Source organism: Oryzias latipes, chromosome 5 (assembly GCF_002234675.1).
Source record: "Oryzias latipes chromosome 5, ASM223467v1".
NCBI lineage: Eukaryota > Metazoa > Chordata > Actinopteri > Beloniformes > Adrianichthyidae > Oryzias > Oryzias latipes.
Window position 1 is genome coordinate 11,130,553 of NC_019863.2, and position 18,050 is coordinate 11,148,602.

The 18,050-nt window shown below is 37.3% G+C and overlaps 1 protein-coding gene across 1 annotated transcript; it reads right to left on the reverse strand.

Annotated features, from left to right (window-relative positions):
• Nucleotides 1-6,519: 6,519 nt before the first annotated feature.
• On the reverse strand, nucleotides 6,520-12,855 carry LOC101164638 (cytochrome c oxidase subunit NDUFA4-like). Its single transcript, XM_004068691.4, has 4 exons — nucleotides 12,610-12,855; nucleotides 10,656-10,741; nucleotides 7,617-7,680; nucleotides 6,520-6,938 (listed from the first exon to the last, which is right to left on the reverse strand). Exons 1-4 carry the CDS (start codon nucleotides 12,649-12,651, stop codon nucleotides 6,882-6,884), a joined length of 249 nt encoding a protein of 82 aa, XP_004068739.1. The 5' UTR covers nucleotides 12,652-12,855; the 3' UTR covers nucleotides 6,520-6,881.
• Nucleotides 12,856-18,050: the final 5,195 nt, after the last annotated feature.

An 18,050-nucleotide genomic window follows, 5' to 3' on the forward strand; every position in this document is an offset into this window, starting at 1 on the left:
CATTCTTTGAAAACTACTCTTGGAGCAATAAGATATTCTAGGAACAGAACTGCTTATGCAGCATAATCTCCTCCTTTCACAAACTCCAGGTTACTTTATTTCTAATATGCTCACATTTTTTTTTCTAATGTTGCTATCTATATTATTTTTTATTAAATGTGTTTATTAAAAAAGGACATTACTGTGACATGAAAGCAAAAATTTGACTCAACTTAAAGTTGGTCATCTGTTATAACATTGTAAAAACATCACCAGTGGTCTTTTAATTATGATTATGCAGTTTTTAAGTGGTTTTCTAAGGAATAGTGACTGCAGAGCGGAAGTAGTTCATTTGAAATTCAACTCTGAGTTGTGGGTGGGTCTTTGGCGTGAAGCAATCCCAACACCCCCTTCCAGTCCCTGTTACTGAGAGCTCTCTGTTTACACCCTTCACCCTTGTGCTATCCTAGGCACTTTAACCCTTTAACTGCCTGGTCAACAAAACGGTTGAGCAAACTTTGAGTCACCATATTTTTATTAGAGAAGTTTCTAACTTAATTCAAACTGATTTAGCCATCTCAACCAATTGGTAGAAGCATGCAAAGCTAAAAAAACCAACAGATGGCACTGTGTCAGTCAGTGGTTACTTGCCCAACGTCTTTGACTGACAAGCAAGTCACAACTTGAAAATGATCATACACATTTTCTTCCTTTTTATGAAAATTTGAAAGGTAGGAATATTTTTCTTACTTGGTATTACTAGTAAAGGCGTTAATCAACAGAAATATGTTCTTAGATAAACAAAAATAAACAAATTTCTGTTTGTAATAATTTTTTAAAAACATGCTCTACCAAACGGTTGATTTGTCACTTTATGGTATAAGTAGCAAAATCAAGCCAATGTTAAATAAAGGGACTGTTTGTCATAAAATCAGTTAAAACAACCTTCTAAATCATCCATTACTAAAGAAATATTCATTAACACATCATAAATAATCATTTAAAATACATAATACTGTATAGTTTTGTCTATTTTTGAGTTTATATCAGCTGGTGTGTAAATAAATAAAAAAATCAAGACTATTACAACAATTCATTTAAAACTAAACAAAAAAAGCTGCAATAATAATATTAACATTTACAAAAGTTTTCTATCATTTTCTTTTGTTCTACAACTAGTAGATAGACAATAAAACATTCTACAGTGCTAGACCACGACAAAGTCCACATGAATCAGATGCAGATCTGTATGACAGTGATGATGACCCAACAGAGGATCCTGATTATCAATCCACACATGCAAAGGGCATTGGTGACAGTTCTTTTGAATCCCTGGATGAAGAAGAATCTCTTTCAACCAGCAGATCACCTACACTGCCACCTCATAAGAAGAACTGAAAAAGCAAACACACGCCATTCTACCCCACCAAGAATAGCCTGTCTCCTCCAATTCTGTTGGAGGAGACAGGCTATTCTCCTGACTCAATATCCCCCTCTAACCCAAGCAAAACCATAAGAAGAATATGGAAGCATGAGGACATTGAGGAATTCAAGGTTCCAGAATCAAGATTTGAGCCTCCTGAGGATGTACACACACCCTTCCAATACTTAAAAATGCTTTTCACTGATGAAATGATTGAGCATATTGCTTATGATACAAATCTACAAAGCTAAATAGATCTCTTTGATATGCTGGTGCACCTGTACAAGACCTGTACAATTAAATCTAGGTGACGGTACAGTCCCCTGTTTGGATACATCATTGACTTGTGTGTCACTAATTCATGGCTGGTCTACAAGAGGGACCTACTGAAGCAAAAAACAGTGTTACTCAAAAGGTTCTGCCTGGCTGTTGCACACAGTTTAAATAAGATCAACAAGCAAGCAACCAAAGTTGGCTGACTATCATTGAGCTCTCTACCACAGATGTGGAAAGGCGACACACCAAGACCATCACGACCAAAACAACAGTGTGCACTACGACAACATGGTACAGCGCCTCTTCTTCTGACAAGCTGGGAGAAAATGTCAGAAATATAATTTTTTCTGTGTTTCATTCCAAACCAAGAATCTATTTATGAAATACCATCAAAAGTGAGTCAATATCCAAAATCGTTGTAGTGTCAAACAACTTCTAGGAAATATAGGTCAAAATTTGCTTTGTTTTAAAAAGTTCAAAGTTTGAGGCATGATAAAAAGAATGGAGACAAATGCCCTTAATATTTAGTATTAATAATGTCTAAATGAATTGGTTTACATGATTTTTTCAAATATTTGTTATATCTGTATGAAATTTTGCACTTTTACCATTAAAGGACATCTCAACCGTTTGGTAGAGGACATTATTTAAAAAACTAAAAGGTCAGTTAAAAAAAACTAAACAGATTGTGGTCATTACTTACCTAAAGCAATAAGAAATGCAAACAAATAATTTTTTGATAGCTTTTTTCTTGGTGGGGTAGTTAAAGGGATAACATCGGGAGTTGGGTCATCTAAACCCACTAGACAGTGCACTGAACCTTTTTTCTTCAATGATTTGTGATCCTCACTGGTGTCTGTGGATTACATGAAATCTTTCCTCCTTTATCCACCTTTGTCATTTCAGGGAGAACACGTCAATGCAAGGGTGGGTCATCTAAGATAGCACAAGGGTTAACTTAACATTACAGTTAAAACAAAAATGGCGAGCAATATTGGAGCTGTCCAACCATACAGTTTTGAGCCAGATGCCAGATTAAGATGCATCCACTTGTTAGACGACTAGATCAGAATGGAGCGAAGCAGGGAGCTTGGGGCCCACCCAGCGTATTTTCTATGTCACAAAGAAGCTCTTTTTCTTTACACTTTTTTTGTCTGCTCCTGATTCACGATGATTCCTCCATCATCACAAAAATCCCACAAAAACATTTTAAAACCACTATTTTCATTGGGTCTTTAATGATGATATGTATCACAGTACAGCTTAGTATGATACTGATACACTACTTTTTTTTTGTTGTTGTTTGTTTTTTCATATCTTGAATCACAATGACTCTTGTCAGATGCAGAACTAAAGAATGAGTGAAAGCACCACCAGGCCCAGAAACTAACCCCCAAAGACCCAAGAATGGATTTGGACAGACTTTAGTTTGCGCTTTTATTTTAACTTTCCAGCTCCGGGAAAACACACTAAAGGATGAAAGGCCCAACTTTCTGCACGACATCAATGGATCTGCCCAGGGCCTCACAACAACACCGAGCTAATGCCCCCACCGTTGCCTCCTGTTTTGTGGCATGTCCTACTTATTTATTCGTCCCTCCTCCACCCACAACTTCTTATCTCACCCATTAAAATTAATCCTCATCTAAAAATATCTGCTCTTGCTGATCGGAGAGGATGTAACCAAGAAACAGGACATCTTCTTCCACTCCTCTCACAAATAAACTCTCGGGTTTCATAATGTCATTTTGTTAGAGGAAAAGTGGAAAAAGCCTCAATCACATGGAAGGACACTTCACTTACCAACCTATAAATGACCTCCATTGTTTTCTTATATGTTTTTTGTTTTACTTTCTACCTGCTTTTATTGACTTTGGCGCAAACCTGGAGGTTCAAATTACTTAAAAAAAAAACACTTAAAAACAGGTGTCTAGGCAACCGAGTTGTATTGACTTCTAATTTAAAAAGTTAGACTTTGTACGTTTTGTGGTCAATGACTTTATTTTCTACTCATGACAACAGCAAAGGAGGTGAGTTTTAAAAATCGGTTGTTTTGATTTTGCTAGAGCTTAAATTACTGTTTTTTGACTTACAGCTGAGTGGACCTCAAAAGGCCTCTCACTGTACTCTGTCCCGTCCAACTGGTCATTTTTGGAATGTTTTTCCTCCAAACTGCCAAAACGATCTGGCTCTACCTTCTTATTTGTCTCTTTTTCTGTGATTACCAGCAGAGAAACTCTTCACCCTGGAAAAGGCTATTTTGAACAGTCTGCCTCCAGGCCAGTCGGAGCAAAGCTGTGGTCTGCCGTGTGTTGAGGTCGATGTTTGTGGTCTGTGTCTATTGCAGCATGCCTGCTGGGCATTTTCCTTTGCATCCCTCTGTAAAGCAGACATCAATGCACCCAATCCAGAGTGAGCACCTCCATTAGTTTATAAATAAAGGACATGTTGGGTGCTGAGCTTCATTTGTCCCTTAAGTTTCACAATATTATGAAGCATGATAACAATGACTCAGAAAGCAGTTGACATCTGTCTACCCTCTGTGCTTTGCGACCATTGACTATATATAATAACTGGACTGAGTAGCCCCTCCCCCTTGGGGTTCCAAACAGGAAGTACCCGCTGGCTCCAATAAGCCAAAATCATAGACTTCTATTGAGAAATAAACAGCTATTATTCAGTTATTCTGTTTTTCAGAATTATCATTCTCATCCCTTTTTTTCATATTTTTTTCCTTTGTTGCAATTTATTCAAGTTCTAAACTGGCCAATCAGATGCTTCAATTAAAGCATGTGGTCTCCTGTTGAATGTTTCACATCTTTGATTGACAGATTCTACCAAGCCCACTTTCAAGTGGGAGGGGTAATGGCTTTCCAACAAGCATGACTCAGACCGATACATCATACTCACTTAATCCAGCTCTCATATACAGTCGGTGGTTGTGACCTTGTGATCATGCCCTAGTTAGAGAATGTAGATTGATGTATGTAGTTCATCTCTATCTAGTATCACAGCGTTGGCCCAACATTAAGACAGTTTTTCTACCACTAGAACAGGATCTTCTATTGTCTGGTGTCCAGAGATGACTAAGCCACACATGCAAATATTTAAGGATGCCCCCAGATGGGGGAATTAAAGCAGCATGAGGCAGATTTGTACAAAGTAATGCTGAGTGTCATTTCTATGCAGCTCACCTGATTGAAAACAATGTTTTTGTCTTCACAGTCCAACAGAAATGATTTCTTCATGTCCTCTCTGTCTCACTTTTTGAATTGCATCCTTCCAGAGCTGGGAACTAAAAACAGGCTTAAAAGTCTTCTCTGACCTGCATAACAACATCCTTTTGTCATGATGGATTTCTATTTCGGTCTCATTTCATCTCCAGCTTCATCTTACAGCTTGTGTTCATGTGTGACAGCAATGAAAGGTTTCGAAAGTGATTATCTTTGTAAATAAGGTTTTTTTTTTCTTACTACCAAAAACTCAAAATGGCAATTAATATTGCAGAGAAAAGTACTTGCACTATTGGCAAAAACATATCAAATCCAGCACTGATGTTCCCTTTTTAGTTCCCCAAAATGTTTGCAGTTGATGGGCAACATGTTTGTTTATTGTACTTAACATTAAAAAGATTAAATCTAAATTGCTATAAGACTTACTGTAAAGTGAGGTTTAAAGGAATAACAGATGTTACACCATTTTTTTTTACAGTGTAAGGTTTTTTGTTTTTCCCCAATAATGCCATAGGGGTTTTGACCTGTGCAGCACCGCCCATTTTACTGTGTGTTTTTGAAAAAATATGAATCTCAGTATCTAAAGAAATGTACAAAAAAAAAACAAGAAATGAAGTAGACAAAGCTTTTTCAGGTAGAGTACTAATACAATATTTAGAAAGTGGATATCTCAGATACAGCACTCTGTGAACAGCCAGCTTCTTTTGCAAGACACCAATGTACCTTCATTTTTTAACCCTTGTGCTATCTTAGATGTCCCCACCCTTACATTGACGTGTTCTCCCTACCATGACAAAGGTGGATAAAGGTGGAAAGATTTCATGTAATCAATAGACACCAGTGAGATTCACAAATCACTGGAGAAAAAAGGTTCAGCGCACTGTCTAGTGGGTCTAGATGACCCAACTCCCAACGTTAAAGTGCCTAGGATAGCACAAGGGTTACACCATGAAGCCTGTGGTTTTCCTCTTGATTGTTTGGCATGTTCTACTCAAACTGACCCAGAAAAATTTTGATGATCAAAATGAAACATTTTAATTTTTAACTTTTTTCAATATTCAAATTTTCTAAGAATTTGAATCAGGAGCTACGTTCACACCGCTCTCTGCAAGTTGGGCTTCTGCATTAAAAATTCTTGGGTTCATGCGTAGCTATGCAAGTTTCCACGGTTGCTTTCAGGCGCCATGTACCAAACATATTTCCATTGAAGGCGCATTGCAAGTTAAAGCAGGTCGGACTTTAACCAATCAGGGACTTGGATTTATAAGTGACATATCGATGGCGTCCCTTGTAACTCACAGAAGTGCCAACAATTTGAAAATGGATCATGCTGATTATTATTTGCGGTTTGTGCTCTACCGGAATTATATGACACCAAGTTATTCACATAACAAAAAGCCAGGGGCAAGATTTGCACCGCATCAACATTTTTGACCAAGCCTTCTCTAACTGTACATGGCAGGCATGTGCTAGCAAATAGTAGAAAAAGAAAAAGAAGAAGAATCCCCTCCATGCTTTTGTGAACACCATGCACCAAACATGCATTCAATGCCTTCTTGAATGTGCTAAATAGTATTAGGCTTCCAACAAATTACAGTAATCATCCAATTAATAGGAAATAAACATTTCTATTCTTAGTCTGTGTAATTAAGCTTCATTACAAATAACCATCACTGTTTAAATGAATTTAATAAAAATATGAGCTTTCTCGATGCAAAATGCATGTATCAATCAATGGCAAATTTAAATGTATCTTTAAAGGCTCTTACCAATAAAAGCAAACAAAACTAATAGAATTTAGACTGACTGCCTTTTATGTATGCTCTTTAATTGTTCCTTAAATTATTTTGGGAGCTGCTGTATCAAAGCCAAGGTGGCACAGGAAGTGTCCAGGAGAAGGTCTGATGTCCATGGCGTCAGAGCTGAAGGTCCTGCCACACTCTGTGCCTCTGAAGTTGCATGGGGGATCTTTAGAAATCTGGTCCGTCTTTCTTTAGGCTCTTGTAGTCCGTGTTGACAGCTACAAACTATGAAAAGATGAAGAAATTCATTTGAATCAGCTTTGCTTATATTAAACTCTGTCTTCTGGACTCCATGATGGACGGATTCCTCCCCTTTGTGCAACAACATATTGTCATAATGTTCTTTTAGGTTCTAAAAAGAATAAAGACGTATAGCAGGTATGCATTTTTATTTGCGTGCCATTAAATTCATCACCTTTCCACCTCTTCGCTTCCATCAGTCTTGTCTTTCTCCTCATAATTATTGTTTGTACTTGGGTGGAATTTTGATACCAGACCTTTGCCTTGTCATCAAGAATTAAACATCCCAAGTTTTGACCTTTTGTCTCCAACTTTTATTTCATTGCTAAGTGCCCCAGATCCAAAATCTTCAGGAAAACTTTCATTCCTCTAAAAAGCTTCCATGTCTGTTTGGATCCCAGCTGTTTCTTTTATTTATTTTTTTATTTTTTATTTATTTATTTTTTCATGTAATTTTTTGTTATTGCTTCAACAATTTTGGTTGAATAAAACTTCTGGTCTCATCTGCCTTCACATGTTTTTGAAACCAAAACATATCCAGATCCAAAGACTCAACTTCAAGACATCCTTTCCTCTTCATAACATGTATAGAGTAGTTTTCTGATAAACATGGCTGGAGTTAGCGGTCATGCCATGCTTGGCTCTGTTTACAAGAGTTGTCACCTTGTACTGGTAGGTTGGATCAAGTCTGGTCCAGGGCTCGGGATTGTTCTTTTTGTCCCAGAATCTGTAAGTGTGCAAAGGTTTGCAGAGAAACAAAAGAAAGTTGTATAAGTGAAGGAAGGAGAAATATAAGGATGAAGACTGTGTTAATAACGATTCGTTTTAACAATGGTTTGCTTCGTATCAGAAATTGTGGTTGCTAATTTCATCTTTCACAATGAACATTTAAATATTTACCCACATACTTAAAAAAAGCAATGCTCCTGCTTTATATTCCAAAATTTTTGAAGTTGGTTTATACAAATTTGATGTGGCCTTCTGTCAAGAGAGACCCGTCCATTTGTGTCATGATGTTTCTTAATAGGAGTGAAAAGCTGTGACAATGGCAGTGAGGCTAAAGAAATTGTCAAGAAAAAAGATCTGAGGTTCCAAAGAATAGTTACCATAATTTCCAGAGTATAAGTCATGTTTTTTTTTTCATAGTTAGGACGGGGTGTGACTAAGACTTAGAAGTGACTTATTAGTGGGCTTTTTAAAACCCAAATAGGCTAATATATACATACATATAGTTCCCCAGTTGCCCTTGAGTGGTTGTTTATCATTAACAGCCAGAATACTGTAGGTGTGTGTATCAGTTTAGCTACTGACAGTAATGCAGAAGCAGTGCCATCCAAAACATACGTGGAATCTGATTCTTCACATTCAAATATTTTTCTTGTTTGCAACAAGACATTTGTGTTCATGTTGTGACATGTTCTTGTTTTTATTTTTCCCTCCCCAGACTAATGCAGGACAGCAAGTGATCAAACTGGGTTAACCCTTGTGCTATCTTAGATGACCCCACCCTTACATTGACGTATTCTCCCTATCATGACAAAGGTGGATAAATGTGGAAAGATTTCATGTAATCCATGGACACCAGTGAGGTTCACAAATCATAGAAGAAAAAAGGTTCAGGGCACTGTCTTGTGGGTCTTGATGACCCAACTCCCAATGCCAAAGTGCCTAGGAGAGCACAAGGGTTAAAGAGAAACGGAAGTAAAGCGGAAAGTGCCGTTATGCAGACACAGCTCTTTAGTTTAGAAAGTAACTTTTGCCACTGAAAAAAAAAAAAAAGACTGAACGTTCTTATGAACCCAAACATGGAGACGTTCTTACTTTCGTAGAGCTCTTTCTTCAAAATAAATAAAGGTGATCTCTCAACGTCATCCATGTCTCCCATGCATTGTAAATGAGACAGGCAGTGCTTCCATGTAGCGTTTATGCTTTTTGACGCATGTCGAAAAAGAGGCTGCGGACACAAATTCGACACGAGAATCCTGTTCACTGTGATTGCAGCATTATGTTGGGCTTGGTGGAGCTGTTCAGAAGCATCCCACTTTTCTCCCAAAAGTACGTCTTATACTCCAGTGCAACTTATACAAAAAAAAGTCTTCTTTTTTTGGTTCCTGTGACCTATGAAATTACAGTAGGTAGAAGGAAGTATCACAGAATAACTTTTGTCATTTTTTAAGGTTATTGCTCTATTAGCAAGTGTGGAAACTGAATTATTAGCTTGATCAAAGAATCAAAACTATATGGCCGAATCCAAATTCTTCCCTTACCCCCTACATATATCCATCTAAATGGAGAGTTATGGAAAAATAGTGTCTTCAAATTCGAACGTTACTCCCACTCGATGTAATCAATAGTCGCCGGTCAGCTACAGAATGTTAGCGCAGAGCTGCTATCACTCGGAAATACATATCAACATTGGTTTTCTAACTTTGAAAAGGTCATGCTTTAATAAAAAGTTCTTACTTACATTTTGGAAAACCCTACCCCTCCGAATGCCCCTACAATTGGAGGGGTATAGGAGAAGCCGAATTCAGATTCGGCAATATGTGTCTAAGTTTGAACTAGGAGGTTGTTTCTTACCTGATAGTAGAAGGATTTGCTACTGCACCACCATTTCTCTAAGGTTTCAAAAGTGTGATACTATTTCAACACTCTATGTTCATTGGTAAATGACTGACATCCGCCCTGAATCTCTCCGTAAATCTGTTTGTTTGTTTGGGAAAGATAAAGACATTCTATACAAGAATAAATTGAATTGGTTAATTCAAAAGGGGCCCAAGTCCACAATTTTTCAAAATAGAGATATTATATGTTCTATGGTCTTCAAGGGAAAAGTTATTTGATTATGTTCAAAAAAGTCCCAAGTCCATTGTAATGTATTGACTATGCTTGACATTTAAAATGCATTAAGTGCAAAATTCCTGGACTTGGGCCTCTCTTGCATGGGTTTTGCTTTATCCCATAGATGGCAGCACTAGTTATCCAATATGGCAGTGCCCCTCTTTAATTCAAGAAGGGCCCAAGTCCAGAGACTTTAGTTTGCTGGTCCTCTGAAATTTATAAAAGTGAGGTGCTTCATATTATAGCATTTGTAAGCTATGAACTGGTCCTAAATCTGGGTAAAGTATTAATCATGTGGTGTAGCCTCCCTTTAAGCTATATGCAATTAAAATCATTTCATGGAAAAACAAACCTCTTGGACTTGGGCCCCTTTTGAACTAACCGATTCAATTTACAACCTATGGTAGCTTTTCATTAACCCTTGTGCTATCTTAGATGACCCCACCCTTACTTTGACGTGTTCTCCCTACCATGACAAAGGTGGATAAAGGTGGAACGATTTCATGTAATCCATGGACACCAGTGAAGATCACAAATCATTGAAGAAAAAAGGTTCAGAGCACTGTCTAGTGGGTCTAGATGACCCAACTCCAAACGTTAAAGTGCCTAGGATAGCACAAGGGTTAAGCTCAGTGAAAAAGTCATTTTCAAATCAAGTCAAATCATTTCCTGGAAAAACAAACCTCTTGGACTTGGGCCCCTTTTGAACTAACCGATTCAAAACTGCCATATTTTCTAACTATAAACTGCATCTAAAGATAAGTTGCCAAACAATGCAAAGTAATGTGACTTACACACCAAAAAATACAATAATCAAAGCTTTGAACATGTTTATCACAGAGCGGTATCAGAGTGACTTACGTTACGTGAGGCCCTCTTGCTAGTCGAACCAGGTAGAGAGTGGCCCCTGTGATTCCAAGAGTTACGAAGAAAAACTGAGGGATTAACTAAAGAGTAGAAAAGAGGAGCAAGAAGAAAACCAATATTGTAATAATGTTCTATCAAGGACTGTCCATGACAGCACACACACTTACAAACACATACACACAAAAAGCCGTCATTGCTGCTTCTCCTTTCCACCACCTCTTCCATATGCATGAGACTCAGGCCGTGCGTGAGTCTACTGTCTGTCAGCGTGGGTTGAACGGGCAAGGACGCCGCTAAAGAAGGAGCTGCTGTTTGTGTGTTCATGCGCATCACCTCAGCAAACACACAACTTAACATGCCTACCTCCCTTACAATTATTAATGGCTGTATGTGTGCGCAGATTCTATTGAGAATATACATGGTGACAACAGGGACTAATATAAAAGGAGCTGCACTAATGGGGCAGAGGGACAATGTGATGTGTTGTCTGCAACACCTACAGCTTTGGTGCAAAAATACTCAAACCACACAATATCTGTTCATCAACACCACACTCCCATCATTTTTTTTTATCTACTTTACCATGAGATATTCCGGATGAGGCAGAGGGGGAGTCACACTACTGGTGAACAGCTGTTCTCAGCCCACACATATGCAGTCAAGCTTTAGAGAGCTGACAGTTTGATCAGGTTGAACTGAAGGATGTTTCTACTCAGCTGTATCTAGACATCTGTCTACTGTCTGATTGCGCCACCACTCGCCGCCTTGTTGATGAGAACATATCTAGCACTAACTTTGATGTTTACAACCTCAAAACTTGCAAATAAATGTCCCTCAGAGACACGTTGAATCCCCTCAGAAACACAAACTCATTACAGAACTGTGTTCTCATTGTAGATTCTGCTTGTATTAGAAAATCACATATTTCTGTCATTGTTTCTCTTGAAATATTTTAACATGCTGACAGGAAGTTAGTTTACTGGTTTCATCTAGAGTCTGACAGCCCAACAATGTAATATTTTCATCCGTTTTATTGATTACAGCTTTTTATCATTTCAGCTTCTATTAGTAAAACACAAAAAGTACAAAATAATATATGTGCACATATACAAAATGACAGGAAATTTCATGGTCGAGGTGTCCAGGGCGAACGCTGCCTTTTTACTCATCAATTCCAGATCAGGGTCACAGAGATGCTGGGTACGCTCAAGCATCTCTGTGACCCTGAACTGGAAGTAGAGAAAAAGATTGGATGGAATGTGAAATATAAAAAAATGAAGACAAGTGGATTAGGAGCTGTCCACTTTCTGGTGCTGAAATTTTAAGACTAAGTTACACGAGGGATTAATTCACTTTTCTCCATCCTGTCTGCCCAATATAAGAAATATTTTTGCAGTCCCTGTTGCTGTCTCTATTACATTTTTTGGCAAAGCAAACCCTGCTTGTTCATGAATGTGGACCATTAACATTTTGGTCATTTAAGTAAGACTTTAAGGGAAAATTATATTGTGATGCCTTTTTGAAAAACATCTGCATACTTCAGGTATTAATTATCAAAGATTTAAGTGCCCAAACTTTCATTTTCATTTGTTGCTCTTTACTTTTACACAATTTGAATATTTCACCCCAACGTTAACACCCTATATCACAAAAGTTCTGCCTTCAAACCACAGATAAGTACAGTATGGTCACTGGTGTGACTCAAGATCACTGTATCTAACTTCACTATGCCTTATTTGAATTTTAAGCACTTAAGAATTTACTTTCCGTTGGAAAAATTAGCTTTCAAAGTTAAGGGAAAAAGTAAAAATGCAAATTACACTGCAGAAAAGACTTCTGAGAGATGTTTCTTATATAAGAATGATAAAATGAAATACATTTAATCAAACAAAATGATGTTGTTGTTTTTTATATAAGTTGGTAAATGCATAGGTTGGATGTAACCTACCCCTGGATGTTTCTTGGCATGGTGGATGATGGTCTTAATCATCTTTATTTTTCATCCAAAAAATGCTTTCCCAAAAAAAAAAAAAATTAGACAAAAAAACTCACCACTACAGTCTGGCACTGTCCATGTGACAGAAGGTCTCTGCAGATCTAGAGATATTTGTTCACTGAAGTACAGTTTGTCAACAAGAGCAAAGAGACCTGTTGTTAGTCCGCCTGCCTCCCGGTGGATTAATGGCGAGGGTCAGGGAAAGCCCTAATCCTCATAATCACATCTGTTGAGGACACTGTATGTTTCCACTGAGGCTCACTATGTTCTCTGTGTCCTAAAGTGCTTTGTTACACAACATCAATACAGCTTGTACTGAGACTCACACCCTCAATGCAGCCATTGTGCCGGGGTCTTCGAATAATTAATAAAATGCCTTTTTAATGAGGGGAATCATTACTCTAAAACTTTAAAATCACAACTCAGCAGTTGTTAAGTGCTGTTGTTTTTTTTTTTTGCAGCATGAAGAGGAGATTGCAAAATCAAACACATCCCTCCGGTCGACTTTGTCACTGGTTCATAATGGCAATTGATTAGACACTGATGCTGCAGCTGCAGACCTTTCGGGTTCTTTAACAGCAGGCTAATGTAATTAAAATCCAAAAGTACAGACTTTAGGATTTTTTTACAAGAGACAATTGTTGTGCTCCACTCCATTTATCATGCTTTACAGACGTGACAAAGTAGCAGCACTTACGTCCATGTTTATGTCCGTCACCTTACTTGTTTATCCAGCTAAACACTTTGGTCCAGAGAGAAATAGGAATTTTTGAATTCCTGCACCCCAGATGCCAAAAAGTCAAAAAGAGAGCAGTATGTATGGGTGAACCAGACGCAGGTGAAGAAAAAAAACAAGTCAGACTACTTTTACTTCAAAATAATATAGTACTGAAAGTTGTAGTCAAAATGTTAAGTTAAAAATAACAAGTGAAAAAAGTACTAACAAATTAATGAGTCATTCAAAAATACTGAATTATAAATTGTTAATAATAACGCAATTAAAATTTGAATGTGACAATAATTAGGCTCTATTTAAACACAATAAACACGTAATGTTTTTTAAATCAAGCCTCTCCCCTTTCAAAGTATTGATCATTCAGTGTCAAACACTCACTGGACACTTTGTTGGACATTCCTGTCCAACTGCTTTTTTCTTATCAGCCAATCACATGACAGCAACTCAATGCATTTAGGTATGTACACATGGTCAAGACAACCTGCTACAGTTCAAACCGAGCATCAGAATGGGGAAGAAAGGTGATTTAAGTGACTTTGAATGTCGCATAGTTGTTGGTGTCAGATCTTTTTTTTTCTATGCAGAGTACTGATCCAAGCTAAAATTTCCTTTAAAATGTTCTTCTGGAGCCATTTGCGTCTCCTTCATGCCTCCACTGTTGCTTTTTGGCTTTAAGAAGAATGCAAGCAATAACAATATTTAAACAATTTGTAGTTAATTCTTTTTAGTTAATAAGTTATATCATTTATATAATATCATTTATAAATTTACAATTTGTACGTGTTGGGTAACAAAAAAATATATTGTAAGTGTGGTTTATTATTAGTGGTTTAACACGCACATAATTTTATTTCAAAAATTGTATTCTGCGTCTAAGTTCAAAATGTTTATTGTCAACAGTAAAAGAATAAAAAGGATTTCAGTCAGACAACTCTTGCAGAAGAATATTTATTTCACAACATCTTTAGATTTTCACATCTTTTGGTTGGCATTCACAATTAGATTCACAACTTCGGTTTGGCATAAGGCTCCGTTCAATTCCTTGAGATAATTCTTTTTCCTTACACTTTCGGGTAACAAAAACCCCCGTAACGGAGCCCACAGGTGGAAGCCGGGGAGGAGGGAGGGGCGAAGAATGAGCGCTGAAGGTAAGATAGAATGAACAATTGTTCACCTGACTTAAATAGGACGCTAAGCAGGTGAGTTAATTGACTGACCCGCCCTAGGGGAGTAACCTGTAATTCTGCAGAGTATCTGCCCGAAATGCGACGAGTCGCTATTTAAAAAAAGCACTTGTCATAAATGTAGAAAACATCAGGTTTGATTTGACTTTCTCAGATTTTCACATGATGTATTTTATGTTGAAGGGAACTTGAATGTGCTGCTGTCAAAAGTAAAATAAGTAAATTTTGTAAGTAAGTAAAATAAAAATTTTCACAATGACAATTATTTGCACTTCAGGGCCACTGTAAATTCAATTCAATTATTGTAAGAATTTCAAATAAACATTTTATACATAAAAGGTCACGTAAATAAAGTATATTTTTTCTAAACTGCGACTTTGTGGTTTTCACTGGGTTTTGGTTAATGGGAAACTGGACCAAATGGCTCTTTTAGCATTAAAGGTTGCAGATCACTGGCTGAAAGACCTACAGACTGAGCATAGATAAGCTATGCATGGCCTTATTGATGAAATTTAGTAGGTCACTTATATATATGTCAAAGATAACTTACTTTATTCTGAATTTCTCATGTTTTATCTTCCTTTTTTATTGTACAAAGTCTACTTCTGGGTTTCAGTTTTGGACCCGAGCATCATCGCGATTGAAGCTGCTGTGATCTGCCATGTAAACCGTGACAGTTTCTCTGCTTTAAAGTCCAAGACTTTCCTTTTTTAAAGAGTTTATTCTTAATTGATGCAGTATGGTACCTTTATAGTAGGCTCTTTCATATTTTCTGCTTTCAAGATTTTCTTTTCAGTTTTTGTGTGTATCTTTATTGTCTTGATGGTTGTAATTCTGCTGATGTAAACAAAATATGTGCATTCAGTCCATAAAATAAAGAACCTTTTTATTTGGGCTCACCAGTGTTTGTAATGCAAACACATTTTTAAATCTTTGAAAGTGATTTATGCTGTGACGCTTTCCTGCTGCTGTATTTTCTGTATGTTCTGTATGTTTTACCTGATCCCTGTAAATAAAATGAATCCAATTTTTGTAAACCACCTGACAAATGTAATGGGTGTCATTATTCACCCAGGATAAGAGATTGATAGCTGATGGGGATGGAGAGCTGCTCAAGGTTAGAGGTTTGGGAAGCATTAAGATGAAAGTGGTGAGAGCAAAAGTCAATATGCGCTCGCTCGTTTTTCTGCTCCATTGTTCTTCAGATGAGCTTGCAGAGCAATTGTTTGAAAGGTGAGACAGAAAGCAATATTCAAATCTCTTTTTTTAGAAGCTCAGTGGAAAGGGGGCTTCTGAGAGATTTTCTTTGTGGAAATTATGATCCGCCTGTCCCAAGTCCTGACCCCACCCTTTAATGATGCAATGGTGTGTCTGAAAAAGAACATTAAGTGAAAAAAAAAGCCCAGAGATTTCTGCATCTGTGTGGTAAGGGATAGTGCACACGTGTGAAGTGCAACCCTTTTAGTGGCATTCAGTGCACAAAAATTCATTCACAGCCTGCTTCAGAAAACGTGAAAAATGTGAGGTTTAGTCTTAAAATAAACAAACACGAAACACGAGAACACTGATAAAACATGCATTAGTCATATCTGCATAAGAAAAATCAAAATGTGGAAAAGTAAGGCCCTGTGACGGACTGGTGAACTGTCCAGGGTGTACCGCACCTTCACCCTGCAGAGGCATGGATAAGTTCCAGCATCATAGTGACTCCAAAAAAGATTGAGTGGGTTTAGAAAATGAATAGATGGATGGGAAACTAATACTGATCCAAGTACGTTGACTTAAGATAAATATCCACTCTGATCCTTTTATTTAATCTATTTATCTGTTTCTATCTATTTTATCTAAGCATTCCCAGTGGTCTTTTAATGACGATTATTATTATTTTATCCAAAATCAAAAACCTGTGTAATCTAGGACATAGTTTCTGCAGTATTTCATTAGAAATTTACCTCTGGGTTGTGGGCGGGACTGGTGCAGAGTCAGCTTGACCCCAAATACCATCACCTATCTGTTGGCAATCTAGAGCTTCCACAAGCTTACAGCATAACTTAGCATTACTGTGAAACAAAAATGACAAGTAATATTGGAGTTGTCCAGCCATATGGTTTTGAGCCTGATGCCATGTAGTCAGATCTAGTCGTCTATAAGTAGATGCATCAGAATTGAGAGGAGCAGGGAGCTTGTTGCCTGCCGGTTGTAGCGCCTACGTCACACCTACAAGCTTTTTCCAACTGCTTTTTGTAGTGTGCTTTTTAAATCCCCATGAACTTGAATTGAAAATACTCAGAATTTCCTTTATAAATGTCTTCCATCACGAGAATAAATGCAACAAATACATGTTAAAAACTGCAAAGTTCATCAGAGTGGGTCTTTAAAAAACAGGCATAGCAACCCCGTTTATTCTTGTAAAAAGCAGCTTAAAAAGTTTGTTTCTGTAGAACAGAAATCATCTTTTCAGGAACAGACTATTATTTGTGCCTGGCAGTCTTCATAGATTTGTCAACACAGAAAACACAAGAACCGAAGCAGAAAAAAAACACTACTGGAGCTGTAGAAGTAACAGCGTGAGATTTGTTTCTTTAACCACAAAAGATCAACTTTTTTAATAGAAGTCTTGGCCAAAAATTGTGCAAAGCAGAAAAGGAGTGAAGAGTATGACATCTGTTGGGAATTATCCATCTGTGCATGATCTCGTTTTAGCTTCTAAGGGTGCATGAGAAAGAAAGTCATAGTTACACTGTTATTTCTCATTTCCTTGAGCAGAAGGTGGAGACAAGAGTTGATTTAAAAGCAGAAGGCATTTCAGCTAATAGCCATGTGTGACTAAAAGCATAAAAAACAACACAATCTGTTTCAAGTAGGTATAAAAAAAAACCTGACAAAATTATGTTCAGAGTCAAGCATGTTTCATCGGCCACTGTCACAGAAATCGCAAGAACATAAATGGCAAATAAAAGGCAGATTCTCTCTTCTAATGGAGAAGTAGTGAAGGCTCCTGTGTTATTTTTGTGACTGGAGGAGCTGCTTCCTTCTATCTCCACCACAGAGGTTGGATGGTGGTCAAGGCTTTGTTTGCCTAAATGTGGTTCCACGAGGACTGAGATTGCTGTGATGCATTTTTAAAAATGGATGTGACATGAATACTAAAAAGAAAGGCGGCTCTCTTGTTCAGACAACTTACACGAATGTAACCACTTGTTTCTTTTTTGAGCCCCAAATTTGTTGCACCAGTTATATCTATTTCATAAAGTAGAGATAAAGGTGCTCAATAGCTCTGAATATACTGAAGCCATTGTCACCAAATATGATTAGTCAGCATAGAAAGTTTGGTGACAATAGCTTCAGTATCTTTAGAGCTATTGAGCACCTTTATCAGGATTCATTTCTCTATCAAAATTTGAAAATATATAAACAATAAACTAAAATAAAGCTGGATTTTCTCACACAATATTTATTGCAGCATTAATATG